This window comes from Elgaria multicarinata, chromosome 3 (assembly GCF_023053635.1).
Source record: "Elgaria multicarinata webbii isolate HBS135686 ecotype San Diego chromosome 3, rElgMul1.1.pri, whole genome shotgun sequence".
NCBI lineage: Eukaryota > Metazoa > Chordata > Lepidosauria > Squamata > Anguidae > Elgaria > Elgaria multicarinata.
In genome coordinates, this window is record NC_086173.1 from 29,650,915 (window position 1) to 29,673,544 (window position 22,630).

At 46.5% G+C, this 22,630-nt stretch overlaps 1 protein-coding gene across 2 annotated transcripts in view; it reads left to right on the plus strand.

Moving 5' to 3' along the window:
* The window catches only part of ESYT1 (extended synaptotagmin 1), a 55,494-nt gene that overhangs the window by 28,419 nt on the left and 4,445 nt on the right, over positions 1 to 22,630 (plus strand). Inside the window, exons 4-29 of one of the 2 annotated variants that reach the window (XM_063119795.1) lie at positions 1,055 to 1,128; positions 2,166 to 2,238; positions 3,088 to 3,177; positions 4,741 to 4,796; positions 5,251 to 5,374; positions 5,458 to 5,634; positions 5,842 to 5,924; positions 6,246 to 6,294; positions 6,644 to 6,733; positions 7,488 to 7,580; positions 10,222 to 10,293; positions 10,716 to 10,802; positions 10,887 to 11,036; positions 11,493 to 11,645; positions 12,766 to 12,942; positions 13,314 to 13,396; positions 15,090 to 15,138; positions 15,235 to 15,324; positions 16,167 to 16,262; positions 17,410 to 17,481; positions 18,004 to 18,090; positions 18,661 to 18,804; positions 18,881 to 19,044; positions 19,950 to 20,009; positions 20,471 to 20,569; positions 21,984 to 22,115. In XM_063119795.1, the coding sequence (XP_062975865.1) occupies positions 1,055 to 1,128; positions 2,166 to 2,238; positions 3,088 to 3,177; positions 4,741 to 4,796; positions 5,251 to 5,374; positions 5,458 to 5,634; positions 5,842 to 5,924; positions 6,246 to 6,294; positions 6,644 to 6,733; positions 7,488 to 7,580; positions 10,222 to 10,293; positions 10,716 to 10,802; positions 10,887 to 11,036; positions 11,493 to 11,645; positions 12,766 to 12,942; positions 13,314 to 13,396; positions 15,090 to 15,138; positions 15,235 to 15,324; positions 16,167 to 16,262; positions 17,410 to 17,481; positions 18,004 to 18,090; positions 18,661 to 18,804; positions 18,881 to 19,044; positions 19,950 to 20,009; positions 20,471 to 20,569; positions 21,984 to 22,115 (2,624 nt within the window). The remainder of the gene's footprint in view (positions 1 to 1,054; positions 1,129 to 2,165; positions 2,239 to 3,087; positions 3,178 to 4,740; positions 4,797 to 5,250; positions 5,375 to 5,457; positions 5,635 to 5,841; positions 5,925 to 6,245; positions 6,295 to 6,643; positions 6,734 to 7,487; positions 7,581 to 10,221; positions 10,294 to 10,715; positions 10,803 to 10,886; positions 11,037 to 11,492; positions 11,646 to 12,765; positions 12,943 to 13,313; positions 13,397 to 15,089; positions 15,139 to 15,234; positions 15,325 to 16,166; positions 16,263 to 17,409; positions 17,482 to 18,003; positions 18,091 to 18,660; positions 18,805 to 18,880; positions 19,045 to 19,949; positions 20,010 to 20,470; positions 20,570 to 21,983; positions 22,116 to 22,630) is intronic. The other variant, XM_063119794.1, reaches the window with a different exon arrangement.

Sequence of the window (22,630 nt, forward strand, 5' to 3'; positions counted from 1 at the left end):
AAACAGTGTCCATCTGTAAAATACAAAGCCATAAAAATGACGCAACAATAAAGCAATAAAAACTGCAGTTAAGACTGCAATGCTGTGCACACTTATTATTATTATTATTATTATTATTATTATTATTATTATTATTATTAAATTCATTTCTTAGCTGCTGTTAAAGACCACAATCTTCCCAAGGCAACTTACAGCATAGTAACAATACATACTTTTAAATCAAATCGTATTAAATATAAACCATTTTCAATAAAATACAATTTCAGAATTCCCAATAGCAGCAAATAACATAAAAGTTTTCAATTGAAAGCCAGGGAGAACAGACGAGCATTATTTTAAAACCCTCTTAAGATCACCCATAGATGGGGGGGCAGCCATATCTTAGAAGGGAAGCCATAGGGTAGAGGCTACCACTTAGAAAACCATGTTGGTAGTGCCCACTACCTTTACTAATCTTGGTAGTGGGCACCCAGTGAGCAGGGCCTCCAAAGTTGTTGTTTTTTAAATAAATAAATAAATCTTATTTAAAGTGATACAAAAAAAGGAATGAATACAAACAAAGATGAACTTAACACATGGACAGGTACATATGGGGTAGGTATGTACCTGGGAATAAGTACCATCTACTTCTGAGTAGACGATTATAGGATTGTGGTGCAAAACACCACCATCATCAGTCACTAGGCCTTAGGGGAGGCTTTTCAATCTTTTAGAATGGGAGAAAAATGCACAAAAGCCAGAAAACCACCAAAACAATTGGTGGTCAAAGAAAGGAGATGGAGTTAGGAGAAAGGGGTGGGTCCATCCAGGGAATCCCAGAGGGCCAGTTTAGATCCCAGGAATACCGGATTTGGCCCATGGGCCTGAGGTTGGCAAGGGATCAAAGAGTTACCCCAGAGACAGGGGTATCGCTGCACAAAGCTGTGGGATCCATGTGTAATCGATGAATTGGTTGCTTGGACGCATGAATTGAACCATTGTGGGTTGGAGAGCCATGCCTCCCACTTAAAACATTGATTTTATTTTTTAGTAATGATGCTTCTTCTACTTCTAGCCTCTCAAGGTCATTGGCGTTAAGGTTCACACTGGCCAGAACAAGAAGCAAATCTTGCTGGACTTAAATGTTAGGTGAGTTTTGAGTTTTGTTATGCTGCTGGGTTAAGTTCTGTACATCACAGTAGAGCCGGACAAAACTGATTGCTCTTTATTGAATGACTAGCAGAATACTTGTCATGTTGACAAGCTGTATTGTGGTAGCTGGGTGTGCACTGCAGCCTTTCCTGGAAGAGTGCACACCTTGAGGGCAAGTTTTGTCCTGAACTGCATTGCAGCAAGAAAGGGAACTTCCTTTCCTGTGGTGCAAACCAGCTTGTCCCTTCATAACTGGCTGGCTTTCCTTGAAGAGGCAAGCTATCTGCAAGGGGAGACAAAGGCTGGGTGGTGGGTCTGCTGCTACTCTGCTTTGAGTGAAGGCAATGCTTCTCCCTATGCACAGCAGAGACCTGGTTCACACATAATGACAACCCAGAGTACATGTTGAACCCCATACTATGGTTCAACTATGGGTTGTTAATCACAAACAACCCAATAACAAACTGTGGGTTCTCTTCCTGGGATGTTTGTGGTTAACAACCCATAGTTAAACCATGGTGCAGGGTTCACACATAATGACAACTAACGATTCAACAACAATCTCTACTCACCCCATACTCTGGGTTTTCCTTACGTGTGAACCAAGCCATTGCCTCCTGCGTTCATTGGTCATGCTGGATGTCTGCTGTAGGTAAACCCCACCCCCTGAAGGGAGGACACAATGGGCCTGTTCAGACAACACGCTAAGCCGTGGTTAGGCCACTAACCTTTTTGCAGCAAATGGTTAGTGAGCATGTTTAAACTATGGTTATGTAGCCACCATGATTAGGAATGGTCCACATGACACGCTAAGCCATAACGTTTATTCAAAGTGCTTAACCTCTGTGGCTCAGCATGTCGGCTGAACAGGGTCACTATTTCAGCAACCCCTGAAAAAGCTGTCCAGATGGTGGAAGTGAAAAAGGAGCCTCTCCTTTGGGCCCTTGTTGTTTTGCCCTTGCTCTCTCTTATGGGTTTCTTTGGGTCCTTGGAACCTCACGTTGCTGTCTTTCTCACCTTTCCCTGAATAACAGCTACGTGGGTGATGTCCAGATTGATGTGGAAGTGAAGAAATTTTTCTGTAAGGCCGGGGTAAAAGGCATGCAGGTAAGATGGATCAGGACTGAGATCTAAGTAATGGTTTAGACCAGTTTTCCCCATCTTGGTGCTCTCTAGATGTGTTGGATTACAATTCCCATCTTCCCCACCCAGCATAGTGATCTACTCTGGATAGGGTTGCCATACGTCCCGGAAAACTGGGAATGTCACGGTTTCCAAGCATTTCCAAAATGTCCCGGCCAGCCAGTCAAGAATCCCAGATTCCTGTTCCAGCCAGCCGGAGAAATTCCAACCTCCGAAATGGTGCCTTGCGCCTGCTCAGTGGAGTGTAAGTCTCCTCTAGCTTTTGAGAACTAGTGGAGAAATGTAATTTAGTGTCATTTTTTTTCTGTTTGTTTGCTTAAACTGTTCTTTGCCTATTATTTATTTGCAGGTGCTTAAGTACTTTAGGCTGCAATCCTATGCGTACTTACCTGATAGCTTTCTTTCTTTCCCTAGACCTTTACATATTGCTCAATCTTTTTTAAAAAAACAAACGCTCCCCCTCCCCACCCCCAAATTCTCCCGGTTTTGTGGATTTAGAATATGACAACCCTAACTCTGGATCATTAAAAAACTGATTGGTGTTCCTTCCCTTCAAAAGATCACCTGTGGAGGGCTCGCTCTCCTCAACCTCCCCCACTTCCTGAATTAAGGCATACGCCTGCAGGCATGCTGGGTGAGGTGTGACAGGCTGCCCCCTCCTGCTTGTCAAGGGGAGCTGCACCACAGGTGACCTGGTAGGAACCATACTTGGAGCAGTTCCCCTTGCATTTGTGTCCTGCACTTGCTTCAGGGCAAAGGAAGGAAAACAGCATTGATTGGGAATGAGGTCTCAATTTTCTCCTTTTCTCTCAGCTCCACGGTATGCTGCGGGTCATCCTGGAGCCCCTCATTGGCGATGTCCCAATTGTAGGGGCGCTCACCATGTTCTTCATTCGCCGCCCGGTAAGTATTCTGCCACATCCCATGTGATTCCTCTTCCCAAACAGCCGGCCAATCAGGCTAGATCTATTTCTGCCACAATGACACATAGAATCTTTTACCGCCCTGCTCTTCCTGGCTTTTGAATCCCATCCTTTCTCTTGCAATGGGTACCTCTTCCTATCAGTACCGTATGGAGCGTGAAATTGAATCAAGTTGAACATGGCAGCTAGAGGCCCCTAACAATGTTGGGTGCTATGCGTCAAATTGGTTTAGTCAACCCCAGTCCAATGTGGGGTTGAAGGGACATGGCCACTGCCCTATTGTGTTCATTCTGCCCGCGTGTTTGCTAAGGATACATACCCATCACTGTTGATACCTGTCAACAGAATAACCTGTTCTTTTAGTTAAGGTATCTAATATTGCTATGCTCCACATAAATTAGGGTGACCATATGGAAAGGAGGACTGGGCTCCTGTATCTTTTAACAGTTGTAAAGAAAACGGAATTTCAGCAGGTGTCATTTGTATGCATGCAGCACCTGGTGCAATTCCCTCTTCATCACAACAGTTAAAGCTGCAGGAGCTATACTAGAGTGACCAGATATAAAAGAGGGCAGGGCTTCTGCAGTTTTAACTGTTGTGATGAAGAGGAAATTTCATGCATACAAATGACACCTGCTGAAATTATTTTTGTTTACAACTGTTAAAGATACAGGAATCCTGTCCTCCTTTCCATATGGTTACCCTAACATAAATGTTACAAAAGATTGGCCCAAACCATGGAAAGGGAAAAGTCAGGGTAGAAGAGGAATTATCATTTCTTGGTATCAAACTTTCAATTGCTTGCGTAGATTAGAAATACCTCAATTTGTAAAACTGTAAGACTTCAAAGGGTCCCAAAGCCCTTTGCACATCATGTTAAACGCAGTGCTTTCCAATGGAGCCAGTTGCCAGACATTCAAGGAGACATCAAGGTATGCCCATGCATTTGTGAAGCAATTTAGAGAATCCTCAATTTGCAATTGACAACGCCTCTTATTAAAACCAGTTAGGGAATGTTGCATTGTATTTATTTATTTACTTAGTACATTTCTATACTGCCCAATAGCCAAAGCTCTTTGGCTGGTTCACAAATCTTAAAACCCCCAAAATACAACATGATCAAAAAGAAAACCTTTTAAACAGAGTAAAAATAAAGGAAAATTGGAGTATAAGCCAACAGAAGGGTAAGCACAGAAACAAATTTTTAAAACACAGCTGAAAGAATAAAAAGGATGGGAAAAAATAAAATAAAAATGAATCTTCACCTGGTGCTGAAAAAAAAATACAGTGTAGACACCAAGAAGCCTCTCTGGGAAGGGTATTCCACACCTGGGCTGCCACTACTGAAAACGGCTTTATTATTAAATTCCTCAGCTGCAAGTTCTCCCAAGCAATTTTGGAAGGCCCCATCGCAGCCTGGCACAGAGCGTGATGAGGAGAAATTTAAGATACCTTCAATCCTGATCACGCTCCCACCCTAATCTCTTCTCCCTATCTAGCATTTATGTGACTAGCTCTAAATCATGCATGTCTTCTTTCCCAGACTCTGGACATTAACTGGACTGGAATGACCAACCTCTTGGACATCCCCGGACTGAGGTAAAATATGCATCTTGGGGTTGGCTTTACACTTTTGCAGGATTATGAGAAGAGAGCAAAGAGAAAATGCTTATCTTATTTGCTTCTTCAATCAAAAGAGCTGCTCAGGTAATAAGAGTGAGGCATGAACAAAGGCTATTCAGTGGTAGAGAGGTTTCTGTGCCCTCAAATTTGTAGGCCGAGGTGCGTTTTATCTTGGCAGTAACAGAGAAGCTGAGTGTTTAAGAGGGAAACGAGTGGGAGAGAGGATTTTACAGACTAAGGCAAAAGGGGAAACTTGAAGAGAAATTTGTTGCAGGGAACTGGAACTTGTTCAAGGGGAACTTTCTGGGTTGGAGTGGAGCAGCAAGGCATTTTGGGGGATTGGAGGGATGTACGGTTGCCACAGAGTTGGATGGAGATTGTGACAAGGTGGAATATACTGTGTTGTAAAACAGAAGGCTTTCCTTTGCAGTTCACTGTCTGACACAATGATCATGGACTCCATTGCCTCTTTCTTGGTTCTCCCCAACCGCTTGCTCATCCCGTTGGTCCCTGATCTCCATGAAGCAGCTCAGCTTCGCTCCCCGATTCCCAGGGTAAGGCGGACATTGTGGCTGGCAGGAGTGTTACTCATGAGTCAGAGCCCTGTAGCTGATGAACCATGTCTTCTCCTTTCCAGGGTGTTGTGCGTGTCCATCTGATGGAGGCCAAGGACCTGCAGTCCAAGGATAAGTACATCAAGGGGATGATTGAGGGCAAGTCTGACCCATATGCCATTGTGCGTGTGGGGACCCAGGTCTTCACCAGCAAAGTCATTGATGAAGACCTCAACCCCAAGTGGAATGAGATGTATGAGGTAATTGGCTGCCAGCTGAGGTGGCAACTTGAGTACCGATCTTTAGGGGGCGTGCTCGGCCTCCTTTCTGTCCTTCCCTCCTTGCTTAGCTTTTCCTCTTCACACAACGCAACTGTCATTCCTTTCCTTTCTCTGTCTGAAGAGGGCCCCTCCGGCCTACACACTAGGCGGTGTCTGCTCTGACCTCCCACCTCACTATCCCCACAGTTCATTGTGCACGAGGTACCGGGGCAGGAACTGGAGGTGGAGCTGTTTGACAAGGATCCTGATCAGGATGACTTCTTGGGCAGGTGAGAGGCTGGGTTCTGTTTCCAGCTCTAGCAGTGGGAGTGAGGCCTAGTTGGGTGAGTAGCTATGGGGTTGGGAGTTGGAACGTTGCTGCTTTTTTTCTAGTGCTGAGAGGATTTAGGGGCTAATGAGTGAGGCAGGGGCAGTGAGGGGCCCAATCCATGGGTCAACAGCTTCATCCCCAGCTCTGGAAATTGGATTTTCTTAGCAAGGGGGGAATCTGATGCGATCTGTATGGATGAGGGTCACTCTCTTGGCTCCACCTTGGTGCTGTTGCCTGGAATCCCAACATGCCAATGTCACCACCTTCTTTCTTTTCTCAGGATGAAGCTGGACTTTGGGGAGGTGTTCAGGGCTCGCGTTCTAGAGGAGGTGAGTACTGAGGAGGAAACAGGGATGGCTTCATGCTTGGAGCTGGACCACAGAATGGGATTTGAATCTGTTTTCCAACTGGCTACAAGGAAACAAGTATTTGTGACCTCTGGGGAACAATGGAGAGAATAGAGATTCCTCGTACTTTGGTAAAAAGGTTTCAAGAGAATATGGTGGGATGGAGTGAGATGGCGGAGGAAGCCAGGTTTTACGGAGAAGAGAAGCTGTATTTTACATTGCTGGGCAATATGCTTGGAAGAACAGCTCCTTGGCTGTAAATGTGACGGGCCCTCAGATTCACAGATGGGCCCTGCATCCCTCATTCTCTTCTCCTTCTCCTTCCTGGTAGTGGTTCCCATTGCAAGATGGCGGCCGGGCTCGCGTGCATTTGCGCCTGGAGTGGCATACGCTTATGTCCGATGTGTCCAAGCTGGATCAGGTGAGAGTAATGCAGTTCATGGTTGTCTCTGGAGATGGCTGCATCAGAGTCCCTGCTCTCTTGAAACCTCTTGAAAACGAGATGCCCAGTCCCACCTACACGGGTTGGCAGCAGTTCTTCAAGATCTCAGGCAGAGTTTTTTACCCACCCTGTTACCTGAAGTTCTTTTAACTGGAGATGCCAAGGTCTGGGGAGTAAGCCCTACAAGGTGTTTCCTTAGAGGAGAGCTTCCTCAGAGAAAGAGTATTATGTGGGGATCAGACACTGACACTGGATGGACTTCTGACCAAGGACTGCAAATTCAGACTCCAAAGCATGTAGTTCTGTATCCATGAGGCGAAGGGAAAGTGACTTGGGAGATATCAAGGTGGGGATTTAACTTGGGGGCCGCCTCAGCAACCAAACATGGTCTGGGCTCATATGACAGGATGAACAATTTGTGGAGCCCCAGGTGTTTTGGCCTACAGCTCCCATCATTCCTCACCATGGGCTATGCTGGCGAGGGCTGATGGGAATTGTAGGCAAAACATCGGAAGGGCCACATGTTGCCCACCCCTGCCAAGTGAGGAATCAGAAAAAGAAAGATGTAAAGAAAAGATGTGGTTTGAAGAGACCTTTCTTTGATCTGAAAGTGGGTTATGAGCCATGGTTAGCTTGTGCGTGTGTAGGTGTAGATATCCTACAGGGTGATATCTTGGGAAGAAATGTTGGAGCTGATTTAATGCTGGTTTTACTTATTGCATGTTGCTTGAAGGTTCTTCAGTGGAATAAAACTATCTCCTCCAAGCCAGAGCCCCCATCAGCAGCCATCTTGGTAGTCTATCTGGACAGGGCACAAGAACTCCCGGTGAGTAGACGGAAGAAACCCTTCCTGATATGGACTTCTTGATCTCAGTAAAGGTCATTTAATGGTCTCTTCTTGTAGCCAGGATTGGGACAGATTCTTTGGTGTGACCTTGAATTTCTTACTTTGCCCTATCCGAAGGCCTTAGTTTGGGTAAAAACAGAATTAAAGCATCCCTCTAAATAATATATATATATATATATTGATAGATAGATATATTGCTAGCCATATTGATGGATCTTGAAGTTAAGAGTTCCCCCCCCACTGAAACAACAAGTATCAGAAGTATCACATATTCCCAAATTTGATGAAGATGAAATTATTAAAGATGACCCTTCCTTTCAACCCACCTTTAGAGATACAAGGCCGATTTGCACTAGGTTTCGTGTGTGTTTGTTACTGCAACATCTGGCTCACTCAGGTGGCTCTTGACATACTCTTCCACCCATTGTCCTTATCCTGTTACCCTCTCAATAGTCCCTTTTCCCCCTAGACTACTTTTATACCTTTCCCCCTAGTTTCTGTTCGCTACTGAGTTATGTACTTCCAGTCTAGTGCTGGAAGTAGCTTCAAAGCTGTAGAACCTGTTTTACATTTTCTCCCACCTTCACCTTTGACCTCAGCTGGGGAAGGGGTTTGTGGACAGGAAATCCATGCTAGTCCTTCATTTCTTCTCCTTTGAAGATGGGATTGGTTAGTCAGCCATTTTGGGAAGGAGAGGCTAGTTTTCAGTGTGCGCTTACACAACTGTGAATAAGCACACTTTTTAATTTTTATTTTAAAAACCTGCATTCCTACACATGCAGGGACACATGTAAAAACAAAAAGGAATCTGAAATGGCAGTATGACCTACAATTTCTCTTGCAGTTGTAGTTCTATTTGCTTTTAGCAGGTGCCGATATTCTCAACACAAATGATAAAGCACATGTGACCTTTCAAACTCCTCCTACCTTCTCCCACGGTTACAACACTATGCACTGGTGCGTGACACTTGTTCATGTTATAAATATGGCGGATCTGGTGCTGTATTGATTCATGTGTGACCACAGAGCAGCAATTGTGTGTGGGAAAAGATGCCAACACAGCAGTTCCTCAGAAAGGAAAGGGGTTCCACCACAATCTTCATAGCATAATAGAGTTGGAAGGGGCTTATAAGGCCATCGTGTCTTGAACTGCTTAATGGCCTTACCTGCTTTTAGAAGATGTTCAGGCTTTGGGGAAGAGAATTACACACAGGTGTGAGAGGGCCACCAAACACAGGCTTATCCATCTATCCATTTATTTATTTATTTGATATCCTGCCTTTCTGCCAAAAAATGACGTTCGAAGTGGCTAAGAATAAAATCCAGATTAAAAACAAAATCTTAATTAAAATCTAACATAAAAACAAATCCTTTAAAAACACAATAGTAAAAGAAATAAACAGCACCAACTAATTAAAAACATTTTCACAACAGTCCCGTTTTATATGCCAAAGGCCTCCTGCATAAAAATATATTTGGCCTTGCTGGCCAAATGTGTAAATATAAAGTAGTTTCTTGGGAGCTGTTATTATTTATATAGAATTGGCAATGACCGCAGCACTTCACAAAATAACAACTGTGGGGATCAAAGTGGGAACAGCTGGGAGGCTGAAATGGCACCTCAGCTGCTTTCTCCTGTAGAAACTAAGACACGGGCCGTGCTCCCATGTCACACGAAACGCTCTGAAGGCAAAAGAGCACTTTGCCTGTGCATGTCAGTTCGTGTAGGAGGGTAGAGTCAGTATTAGGGCCTCTTTAGCCTTTGCTTCATTCAGCCAGGGAAATAGAGATTCCATTGAGTCCCTCTTAGCCCAAGAGGAGGAATCTCAATCTCTCTCTCTCTCTCTGGTACATTGCTGGTAAGCACATTTGAAATTCTGAGAGCGTGTCATGGGCACTCTCGTAACATTAAGGTGACCATATGGAAAAGAGGACAGGGCTCCTGTATCTTTAACAGTTGTATAGAAAAGGGGATTTCAGCAGGTGTCATTTGTATGCGTGCAGCACCTGGTGAAATTCCGTCTTCATCACAACAGTTAAAACTGCAGGATCCCTGCTCTCTGCATCTATAACTGCATGTTTCAGCAGGTGTCATTTGTATGCCTGCAGCACCTGGTGAAATTCCCTCATCACCACAGTTAAAGCTACAGCAGCCCTGCCCTCTTTTGCATCTGGTCAAGAGGACAGGGCTCCTGCAGCTTTAACTGTTGTGATGAAGAGGGAATTTCACCAGGTGCTGCAGGCATACAAATGACACCTGCTGAAATCCCGTTTTCTATGCAACTGTTAAAGATACAGGAGCCCTGTCCTCCTTTTCATATGGTCACCCTAATAAAATGGCTGCTTATAAAATGGCTGCTTATAAAACACTCATTTTTCAGAAATCAAATTGGTGAGACTAAAAGAAAAGTAACTTGCCCATGAACCTACGTATAAGGCAGAGGTGAGATCTGAGCTCTAAAACACAAAACCACTTTTTGAAATCCAAATAAAGATGGTGCTGCCAGGTTCCTTGTGCCCATGGGTACCACCCTGGAGATCCCAGCATTAAGCGAAACAAGGTTTATATTGTTCCTGGAAAAGCGGTCTGTGAGTTATTTCTCTCTCCTTCTTTACACAGCTGAAGAAGTCCAGTAAAGAGCCCAACCCAATGGTACAGCTCTCTATCCAAGATGTCACCCGGGAGAGCAGGGTAATTCAATGCATTCTTGCCTGGTGGTAGTTGCCCACCAGACACCTCCACTGGTCGCCATGTAGAGTGGGTGGAGTGTTTAACAGTCAAAACTGGGTTAGCAAAGTGACGGTGCTTGGCAGGTTTCATCTCGCTTCCCTTTGACATGGTAACATCCAAAATTAATAGTTCTTGCTGCATGGAGACCTGTATCACCAGCAGGATAGAGGGGGGTGGGGGTGGTTCTGGCTCCTATGTCCACTCTGCCTGATGGCAAAAGTTTGAGAATGGCTTGCCAGAGCTGGGTCTCGACTTGATAGACAGGTGCCTGGATGCTTTCTCCCTCCTTTCGATGATGGATGTCCCACAGAAGAGGTTGTTGTTTCTGACTATAGAGGGCACTACTGCTCCATAGTCATCTCTTTCTTTCGCTTCCCTGCCAGGTTGTGTACAACACTGTCTCCCCAGTCTGGGATGATGCCTTCCGTTTCTTCCTGCAAGACCCGACCACCGAAGACATTGATATACAGGTAGGCTTTGCTGCCTTGACCAAAAGCTTTCTGTTTTTCTGCACGTTCAGACAGTCGCAGAAATTCCTCTTTGAACCCTTGCAGGTGAAAGACGACAACCGTCAGACCACCCTGGGCTCCCTCACGATCCGGCTCTCCCGGCTTTTGAATGCTGACAATCTGACGCTGGACCAGTGGTTCCAGCTGGAGAACTCCGGAGCCAACAGCCGCATCTGCATGAAACTTGTTATGCGGGTAAAGAGCTTGCGGGGTTCTGTGCTTAAGGACTTAGTGTGCCTCTGATGACGAAGATGATGCTAATTATCCTCTCCCCCTTCCAGCCCAGTTCAATAATTAGTGCTCAGCGCCCTTTATAAAACAAATGCAGTAAAAAAGGTTTTCAATTCATGTTTCAAGCCATTTAAGAACTCCTTTTTCACGAAAGGGGAAGGAAAAGATATATAAAGGCTTGTTTTTTTCTACAGGCTTTCTATTTGGAATGGGGTTAGAGGCAATGTGGCTTTCTTCCCTTTTGTCCCACTTCTGTCATGTGGCCAGACTGGTAGTCAGGGCTCCCTCGGCTAATGGGAGGAAGATGTTACAGCCCTGCAGTTGTGCTCAGCCAGCTTCCTTCTATAGGCCAGTGCTCCCTAAACTACTGTTTGATTTGGCTTCAAACTTGACCCTCCATTTTATGTTACTATCTTGTAGATCTTGTATCTGGATGCTCCTGAAGTTTGCATCAATCCCCGACCATGCCCGCCAGGACATCTGAATGTCACTGAAAGCACCTATATCGGCAGCAGCGTCGACAGGCCCCCGCGGCCCACCAAGGCCAGCCCAGATGCTACATTTGGCATGGAGGTAAGGCCAGCCCTCTTTGATGTTGTGTCTGCGTAGCACCCACGCAAAACCAGGTGGAGGATACTTGGTCATGCTTTAGCATTGAGATAAGGGAGCCCCTTCTAAACTACCCGCTCAAATTCAAGCACAGACCTGACTTCATTTTTGTGCTTGCTTTATGGATTGTAAAATTGGAAATGCTTGATTCTGTGATGAAGCCGGAATTGACACCCAAGGGCCAAAGAATTCACAACTTTTCCAAACAACATCATAGATCGTGTTCAAAAACAATATAGGGTTGGAATCTCTATTTCACAGTCTTCCAGGTTTTACAAAAAAAAGAGCAGATAGACATTGGGTCCAATGAACCATCAACCCTTCCCAATTATGGTATTTATGTGGTGGGCTCAATGCCAGTTCTTAACTGACCCCAAAATAATCTCCCAGCTGCCATGAAAACATAAATAGTTTTGCTATTATGAAAAATAAGAATTTACGCTTCCTGCAGGCAACTGGCTGACACTAAAGGTCAATTTAGCCCACTGTCCTGTTTCCAACAGGGGTCAGCCAAATGCCTCCAAGAGGCCTACAAGTAGGGCATGAAGACAATAGCTTTCTCTCTCACTCACTCTCACTTCCACTCACACACATTGGTCTGATTCCAGGACCAATTTAGGGTGCAAACGCAGAGATATAGAGCCTCAGGCCTAGATGCTCATTCCAGCCCAACTGAGGTCTCAGGAGGCCATACTTCTGTCCTCCAACCATTGAATTTCTGATGATTTTCAACTTTGCGCATTTTCCTCCCTATTCTAAAAGGCTGAAATGACCCTCCCTAAGGCTTAGTTACTGGCGGTAAGAGCTTTAAGCAACAAGGCGCTGGTATGTTTTTCATTTTTTTTACCCTATCCATTTTGCTTTGCGTCCCAACCACCGCTGCAATGTAGGTTCTAGGAGCTTTTCCAAAACGGAATTCAGCCTTCTGCGCTGAGACAGGTTTAACACCAACACGCCTGTGCTAGTAGTGCTTACCTTTAAAGGCCTTTATAGTTTGCAACCTAATGGTAGGGACGGCCCTGAGGAGGATGACTGTTGATAAGCCAGGTGCACTAAACCTCCTCTCACCTGATCCCTCCCTCAGAGTGTGATTCGCATTCATCTGCTGGAAGCGGAGAATCTCATCGCCAAGGATAACTTCATGGGAGGGATGATCAAGGGCAAGTCGGACCCTTACGTCAAAGTGCGCTTAGGGGGGCAGAAGTTCCGCAGCCGCGTCATCAAGGAGGAGCTCAACCCCCGCTGGAGCGAGATCTACGAGGTGAGAATGGCCCCACCCCACCCCGTCCCGTATTACACTGAGCTCTTCCCAGCCTTGACTGCTAGTGGATGGTTGGGGGGGGCGGGAATTGCTTTGCCCTTTGTTCTTGGCTAATTAATTAATTAATTAGCTAAACATGATTGATTGATTGATTAATTAGCTAAACCTTTTCTCCACTCAAAGAAGTGAGGACAGCATCCAGGACACAAGGTTCCCCACCACTGACCAAATATGCTGGATCAAGTTCTGGAGCTGAGATCCATCCAAACCTTGGCTTTCACTTGTGATCCTCTAAGGCCCATCCTTCGGTGCTACTGCAATTATGTTGCTCTGTACAATAAGCCACTTTTTCTTTTTTTTACATCCTCCAGGTCGTTGTGAATAACATCCCAGGGCAGGAGGTGGAGTTTGACCTATATGACAAAGACGTTGACAAGGATGACTTCCTGGGGAGGTAAGTTTGGAGCAAGGTGGAAGAATAGACCAAAAAATGCACTCTGATCTTCCTCTGAATAGGGAGAAGAGGGAGGTGCTTGGGTAGGCTGAACGCCCCATGGGAGGGAACACAGCATGCCCTTTCTATTGATTTCATCAATCCCACAACCCAGCCACAGATTTTATGGTGAAGCTTTGCAAGTCAGTGTGAAAACAAGAAAAGCTTAAATACAACTTGTGTAAGTTATTTATTCAATTATAATAGCCATTTTAAAGTGTCATGTACCTAGCTACTTTTTAGTCATCTCTATGCATTTGCATTCACAGGGAATAGATTTTACTTCTTACACAGCAATCTGGCAGAATAATCCTGCACATTTTAAAAGATTAGGCTTTGGGGTTTTTTAATTAAGAAAGCAAAAAGTTCATGGAAGGAGGCTGGGATATCTCCAGAGGAGCAAAGCTTCCACAGCCCCTCCTGCCCTGTGGCTGTGGCCTCATTTTCATCTTCTACCCCTGCTGCCTGAGGACCTCGGTCTCTGAATCTGAGCTGCCCTTTGCTTTAGCCTCTGGTATCTGTGGAGTCCTCGACTGGGGCTTCATAGCATTGTAGGACTGGATGTATAGAATCATAAGACTGGATAGGACCAAAAGACCGCTAGGTCCAGCCCTGCGCTGCAAGGCAGGATTCACAAAACTCTTCTTCCCCCTAGCTAAACCCATAAAATCTATTCTACGGTGCACCACAGGCAAAGACAGCAGGTGCCTTCAGGCCTAAGCAAGTGAGCCAAGCCACATCTGCCTGGGAAGTCAAAGACCTCCAGGTTCATTAGACAGTCTAGGCTGGAGGAAAATTTAGAGTATCTGGAGGGTTGAGGGCCACCACCTGTGTACTCCACCTTTTCCTTTCATGGCTGATTAAATTGTTGTTCACACCTTGATGGGTTTTTTTTAGCAAATAAAGTATTATATAATTGTTAACAATAAATAACACAAATGAATATAATTAGCCATTAGTAGGACCCTGAGCTTTGTGTAAAATCCACCAGGGACCTTCCTGAAGGAGATGTTATTGGGCTACAAGTTTACTCCTGTCATCATTCCTGGTACCTCAGAGAGACTTGTGAACTACTTTATGTTGGTGGGGAGTGGCTAGGATTTGGCCCTGTGGCGTTGTGTCTCCTCCCATAAGACCAGCCATAAGAACATCCCACAAGAATATAAGAAGAGCCATGCTAGATCAGGCCAAAAGTCTGTCTAGTCCAGCATTCTGTTCAGAGAGTGGCCAACCAGCTGCCCTTGGGAAACCCACAAGCAGGACATGAGGGCAACAGCACCCTCCAGCCCAAGTTTCCCACAACTGGTGAACATAGGCGTACTGCCTCTGACAGTGGAGGAAGCGGACAGCCATCAGGACTAGTAGCTCTTCTCCACTGGCAATGGCAAATGGAAGGACAGGGCATCCCATACCTCATCCCAGATCAGACCAAGGTCCGTCTAGTCCAGCATTCTGTTCAGGGAGTGGCCAACCAGCTGCCCACAGGAAACTCACAAACACGACATGGGTACCACAGCACACACACACACACACCGCCCATGGTCCCCAACTCAGTTAATGATTTCTGTGGCAGGGCATGTGGTAGAAGGGAAGTCATGGGCTTAATTAAGTGTCCTTTCTCCTTCACCTCTTTCCCCCATTTCCCCCCCCTCAGGTGCAAGATCCCTCTGAGACAGGTGCTAAGCAGCAAGTTTGTTGATGAGGTAAGTTGAATCCGCTAGTGGCTCTGGAGAGGGGAGGGAGAAGATAACCAATGTGCAGCTATGCTGGTCTGACTCCCCCACTTCTTCCTGTTTCAGTGGCTCCCCCTAGAGGATGTGAAATCAGGACGGCTCCATGTGAAGCTGGAGTGCCTGCCCCCCATGCCCAATGCTGCCGAGCTGGAGAAGGTAATGGGGGCCATTGGGAGAACGGCCCTACAGAGTTGGTTGAGGGGAGGACCTTGTTAATTTATGAAACACCCCAAATAGCTAGATCAAGGGTGGGCAACTTATGGCCCTCCAGAAGTTTTAACCTACAACTCCCATGAGCCCTAGACACAGCATAGGCAATGATGAGATGTGATGTAGGCCAAAATATCTGGAGGTCAACAAATTGCCATCCCCTGGTTTAGACGCTGTGCGAACGTTAAAAACAACCCAAGCCTTCCAACAACCTAGGGGTGGGCTGCACTGCAAAATTTCATGCTATGACGGTGGGCTTACATTTTCTCCTCTCTCTTTTTGTGATGCCTTTTTCAAAGCGCAGTGAAAACTGGAAACAAAGCCATGTTGTCCCCCCCAACACCTGTGAAATGACCTTTTCAGTCAGATCAAAGAGAGGCTTCGAGCTCACACTGTTGGAAGTTGTAGGGCCAGGTGAGGGGCGTTAGAGCTGGGGGAAGGGAACACAGAACACCCACAGCCCGTGGGCCTTCAAAAGAGTGTGTGTCTAGTCAGAGGAACAAGAACGAGGCCAAGAGGAATTCTCACCCCAGCTGCTGTTACTGTGATGGTGGGTGGATGACCGACTCACGTGATCATCACCAGGAGCCTTCCCACTGGTGGCCGCCTCTCTTGTGATGAGTCCTCAAAGGATGAATAGCGATCACCAAACCACCATGGGATAATCACTGTTTTGAAAGTAACCTTTTGAATAAATAAATCCACCCAGCGTCTTTCTCCCAAATGCTCTCTGATGGCGGGCAGACCACGTCGTGCTTGGGTCTCAACCTGTTTGATCCTTTTTACAGGTACTGATGGTGAACAGCTTGATCCAGACGCCGAAGAGTGAGGAACTGTCATCTGCCCTGCTGTCTGTGTTCCTTGACAGGGCAGCTGACCTGCCGGTGAGTCATGCTACTAATCCCCCCCACACACTCCCTGCCATATCATACTGCTCCTCTTTCAGAGGCCAGTGGAGACAGAAAAAACATTACCAGAAACACCAGGCTGCTGATTGCTACTTGAGCAGGTGAAAGAACTCTCTCCTCAATGCCAGTATTTTATTTTATTTTATTTTATTTATTTATTTATTTATTTATTTATTTATTTATTTATTTATTGCATTTTTATACCACCCAATAGCCGAAGCTCTCTGGGCCGTTCACAAAAATTAAAACGATTCAAAGTATAAAACAAACAGTATAAAACCATAATATAAAATACAATATAAAAGCACAACCAGGATAAAATCAGCAGGAGTGCAGAAATACAAATTTAAAATACACATTTAAAACAGCAAAGTTAAAATTGAATTTATAGACTGTTAAAATGCTGAGAGAATAAAAGGGTCTTCACCTGGCGTCTGAAAGAACATAGTGTAGGTGCACTACAGGCGCACCTCCTTAGGGAGCTCATTCCACAGCCGGGGTGCCACAGCAGAGAAGGCCCTCCTCCTGGTAGCTGCCTGCCTCACTTCCTTTTTTAAAATACCCACACATACTGATGAATACAGCACAGTATCCACTGTGTTTATAACAGGATCAAGTGCCCCATACAGATGCGTAGTTCTCTAATGGTGGGATGAGGAGGAGGAGGAGTTCGAACGGGCACACATGTTCTTTCATTGGAGTTTTGTAGCGTGACACAAGCCTCAGCGTAGTGCTGCCATTGCGGGGGAAATGGGCGGCTATGCTCCTGTTTCGGCTTTCTTTTTGTGTCTACCGACTGCGTGTGGACCTTTGATAGCGTACGGCAATGATGGTTTAAAAATAAAGTGTCTGGTAGTTCACAACTGCGCTGCTCCGTACACGTGCAGTCAAAAGTAGCCAAAGAGCTGCATTCTGGATTTTGGGGAGCCCCCATGGGTAGAAGAGGCTCTCCTCTTCAGACTGTCCACACATCCAGGGCAATGATGGGGTGGGGGAGTGGAAGGTATTTTAAACAACATGCTTCCAGGAACGCCTGAATAGGGCTTAGGTAACAATGCGTGTTGTTGATTCCTACAAAACCAGGCTCTCAACCATTCTCTCTCTCTCTCACTTACTTCACCAGCTGCGGAAGGGTTCAAAACCCCCAAGTCCTTATGTCAGTCTCTCTGTCCACGGCATCTCCTATAAGACCAAGGTAATGGCATGTAACTGAGTGCTGAGACAGATTTATTGGGTACTATCCTATGTTAGTCCTCCTTAGAGTAGACCTGTTGAAACAAATGGGACTTAAATTATACTAACTGGATACAATCCATGGTAAGGAATATTTGGATGGCTTTTAGAGCTGTAGGTAGATGTTCATCGGGGCAATGACGAAAATGAAGGTTGACATAAATAGAGCAACCCACAGGTAGAGTGTAAATTACTATATCAAGGAGAAGAATAGCATCATCAATCCACTCTTCTTATAACTCAAATCCAAGGCAGACAGATCTAGAGTAAGTTTGAAGCCATTCTTGGTTTCCCGCCATATTTAGTGGGATTGAGTTATAAGTACCTTGCTGTTTGTTTTACTTGAATGCCACCCTCTCTATACAGACTTCTTAAGACGCTGTATAGAAACCATTGGATAAACCTCTTAACTGTGGTGTTTTCTTTCCTTCTGGGTTTTCCAGATGTTGAAGGATTTTGTCATGGCCTCTGTCTCTGCCTTCAGGTCTCCCCTCAAACTGCGGAACCAGTGTGGGATGAAGCTTTCTCCTTCCTGATCAAGAGGCCCCATGCAGAATCTTTGGAGTTACAGGTGGAATGCTTGTGTGCGCGTGCACCCACACACCCAAGCCAATCTCCCACTGCTCCTTCCCCACCATCTCTTCGGAATCAAGCCTTTTCCCAAGTCGACGGGGCTCAGAATACTCGCCCTCCATATTGGGGAGGGGCTACTCGGGGTTAACCTGCAAACAGCAGAGACCACAGTTGCTCTAGGTGATTGTGGCCTCGATCTGACTGTGTGGGGACTGCCTCTTCACAGCTTAAAATAGGGCCGGGCAGCTGTTTTTCTGTCAAGGGCCAAAAGTGGGTGGGTCACTCCTCTCTCTCTCTCTTTCTGCCACCCCATCTTCTCTCCCTCCCTCATTGCCATGCAACAGGGAAGGGACAGATCACTCTTGCCAAGAGGTGTGAACTGATCACAAGCAGAGGGCCTTAGAAATTAGGCTGAGGGCTGCATGAAGTTGGGCCGAGGGCCACAGGTTGCCCACCCCAGCTTAAAAGACGGCAGAGCAAGAGAGACATTGTTCTCAGCTCCACTTCCTGTGACCCCAATCCCCTCTGCTCACCTCACCTGTGAAATGTTGATTTGCTATTCCTGCAGGTGAAGGATGATGGGCACGTCCTGGGTGTGCTGTCCCTCCCACTTTCACAGCTGCTGGGGGAAGAGGGACTCGTCCTCGACCGCTGGTTCCAACTCCAGAATGCCGGTACGACCTCCCAGGTCCTGATGCGAGTGCAACTTGGGGTAAGTGAGGTTGTGGGGAGGAGCCACTCTGGCTTGCAGTGTGACATGGTCTGACCATCTCACTTGTGCCCCGCAGCTCCTGATCTCTCAGCACTCTGGGGTGGAGGCTTTTCATGGCATGGCAGGTGACGAGAATGACGAGAGCTCCCAGAAGGGGTCTGAGACGGAGCTGTACATCAAGGAGGATGGAGAGGCTGGTTCCACGCAGGAGCTGCGCCAGCGCATACCACATGCCAACAGGTAAAGGCGGCCCCATGATGGAATGCGCAACCCAGGGAGGCAAAGTTGATCCTGAAATAAGCAGACTTTTCCACACAATTTTGTTCTTGCTCAGTAAATGCGTACCACCTAGCCCCTTCTTGCCCAGGGCCAATGCAAGGTGACTTCTGGACATGGCCTGGCTTTCTGGTTTAACCACCATGGTTAAAGCCATGGTTTAAGGTGTCTTCTAAACAGGCCCATAGTGGTTTCTTCGTACCATGGAAGGTGGCTGCACACATGTGTTGGCCACCAAGCATGCTGGTCACCTCTTGCCTGTGACATGAATGGTGCTGAGAGATATGACTTCTCACTGTCACTGAAATCATTTTGTACATAAGAAAAGCCCGGCTGGATCAGACCGAGAGTCCATCTAGTCCAGCGTTCTGTTCACAGAGTGGCCCAACTAGTAGCCATTGATAGCTTTTCCTCCAGGATTTTGTCTAACCCCCTTTTAAAGCCATCCAAATGGGTGGCCCTCACTACATCTTGTGGAAGTGAATTCCACAGTATAAACGTTGATTTAATACTAACGGAGGATGCATCAGTACCGTTGACCAAGGGACACTGAACCGCTTTCCTGAAAGTCCTTCTCTCCGCATCTCCTCATCTGATCACCTGATTCTTGCTCTCTGTCCTCTCTGCCTGCCCCGTGTCTCTTGATCTGCCCTGATTGTCCCAGTGGTCTTGGATTGGCAGGGACTGTATTAGTAGTGGTTACTGCCTAGGTGGCTGTGATTGGCCTAGGTTCTCGGATGCCTCAGCCTACCGTAAGGGGACTGTTTCGAAGGGAGGGAGGCTAGACTCTGATTTGTGAGGTCTAGGGTCAGCGTATGGCATTGAAGTCAGTATACTGTGGGCTTTTGTATAACATCTTGTTGATGCAGATCGGATGAGTGGTCTTGGAGCTTTTTGCCAGAAAGGGACAGACAACGCTTGCTGTTTATGTACGTAATATATTTAATACTTTAAAAGATGAGTACTCCCCTGCTGTACATCTTGCAGCACGGAGCTCATCTGGGCTTTGGGAACACCAGCAAGTTTACTCCCACCCCCTGCAGCAGTAAGAGCTGCAGAAAAGTCCTTAACAGCCTTGCTTTCCAGCCCTCCCTCATTGCTGTTTTGTCTAAGTATGTCTACCTAACGTATGTCTCATTCCGCTGCCACAGCTCCACACATCTGGGGGTACAACATGGAAAACATATAATCTTGCCTTTAATTCATCCAGATCTTATAAAACCACCTTCCTTTCCATCTCTGTGTTCTCCCTAAATACTTCTTATTCCATCCCATTTCCTTCCTGCTGCCAAAAAGTGTCTAAAAATACCCCACCCTTTCCTTATCCCAACCCCACGTGTTGCTGTAACTTCCTAAGGCTCAACTCCAGTTGCGTCTTTCTGTATTGCAGTAATCTGGAGCTGTCAGACTCGCCGCTGGGCCAGCTGCACCTCACTGTCTGGTACAACATGGATGCGCGCAAACTTATTGCCATCATACATGCCTGCAGGTAATGCCCATAGCATGGTGGAAGGTTTTTTTGGGGGAGGAAGGATATGAAGGGATAGCTTTGGCACGAGTCCCAAGAAAGGGGTACTTACATTTTCGTGTCTGGAGATGGAAAAGGGGGACAGTTCTCAGCCACCTTGCTGGACAGTCACACACACACACACACACACACACACACACACACACACCACACCACACTGTGTTGGCTTTAAGCACATGTAGGCAATGCATCCTCTTGTTGGTTTCTACCACCAGGCTGCCTGTTGCAGTTGAAAAATACATTGTCGGGTGTAGAACCTCAGCCCCAGGGGCCAAATCCAGCCCAATTGGGGTCCTGGTCCTGCCCTCCGGGGCTCCCTGGAAGGTCCCTTCCCTTCCCCCCAAACATTGGTCACTTGGTGATTTCGCATCTTTTGTGCAGCCCCCACCCCTCCCCATTCTAAAAGTTTGAAATCTCTCTCCTAAGACTAAGGGCATGTCTACACCACGAGGGTGTAGGGGGAGGATCATGGACTTTGCAGCTTTCATGATCCTCCCTGGTTGTCTTGACGGCCACGCAGTGTCCCAGAAGGATGGGGCGGGTGCCATTTTTTAAAAAAAAGAACCAGGAGAAGAGCCGACGGGTGCTCCTCTGCCAAAGGTGTGGGGGGGAAACCCTGCTCCCCCCACCTCACCCCCAATGGGCACGGACAGCCTGAAGAGCTCCGTGCCCCATGCCCGGTTCCTGGCTCCTCGCATTTACTCGCGAGGAGCTGGGACGAAACCGGGACAGCCACCCACACCTCCCACGATCTTGGGACGATCCCAAGACCGCGGAGCAAATCAGGCTAAAAGCCGTCCCAGTTATCTCGGGGAATTGGAGGGATCATCCCTCCCTGCCCCCGGGATCCCCTGTGCGCCATGTGGATGCACAGGGATGATCCTCGGGATAAGGCATGGTGTAGTCATGCCCTTAGTTACTGGCAGTAAGAGCATAAAGCTAAAATATGCTGGTCTTTTTGGCCCTGCCAACTTTGGCCCCTGACCCCACCCACCACTGAAATGCCCCCCCCCCAAGAGCCTCTCTGAAATGAAAATCAGCCCTCAGGCTGAAAGAGGGTCAACACTCCTGGAGTAAGCAAACCTTGCTGAGGGTTTATCCAGTTTTTTCTCTTGGCCTGTGCATTTTCAACAGGTCTGAACCCAAAATGGAGAGGCATAGTTGTGCCTGTTTTAAACGTGTGGAAGGAAGGGACTTGTTTCGCTAGAGAGAGATGGTTATTTGAAGACCCTGATGAGCTTCAGTTGCCACTCACGGTGTCCACAGTTTCACCTTTCTTTGTCTTTCTCGTCTTAGAATGCCTCCTTGCTGTTTACTTGTCACCACTACATTTTACCATCCTCCCTAATCATCACCGCCTTTGCCTCCATTCCAGGAACCTGAAGGCAAGTGCCAAAGATACTCCTGACCCCTATGTCTCCCTGATCCTACTGCCTGACAAATCCCGTGTGACCAAGAGAAAGACTACGGTGCGGAAGAAGACTCTCAATCCTGAGTTCAATGAGAAGTAAGAGAGGCTGCAAACGCATGTGGGTGGGTGAATGAAAACGCCTCCATTGGGTTTGGACGATGTTCAGGGGGGGAAATGCATGGAGCTAGAACTGCGGCTGGTATAAAGTTGAATCATCACATCCAGCTTTTGTTTTCAAAATAAGGGCTCTCTTACTATTCATTAAAGGTCTTCTAACACTGATGAAGATTAGCCATTACCATAGTCTGCCCATGAGATTAGATCGGTTTTTATTGGGTTAATTAATTCCAAGTTAGCTATTACTCCCTGTTTCCACACTTGGAGTCACTAACACAGATTAGATTCCATGTTCCAAACATAAGCTGGAATTAATACAGTGAGGGGAAATTCATACTCTTATCATGATATAACTCCGGTTACAAAAAGATAAAGTGTTATGGCCTCATTTGTGGTAAATGATCCCTGATAGTTACCTTTTATTTTATTTATTTTAAAAAACATTCTAAGCCACCTTCATTTACAAGGGATCTCAGGGCAACACACACACACAC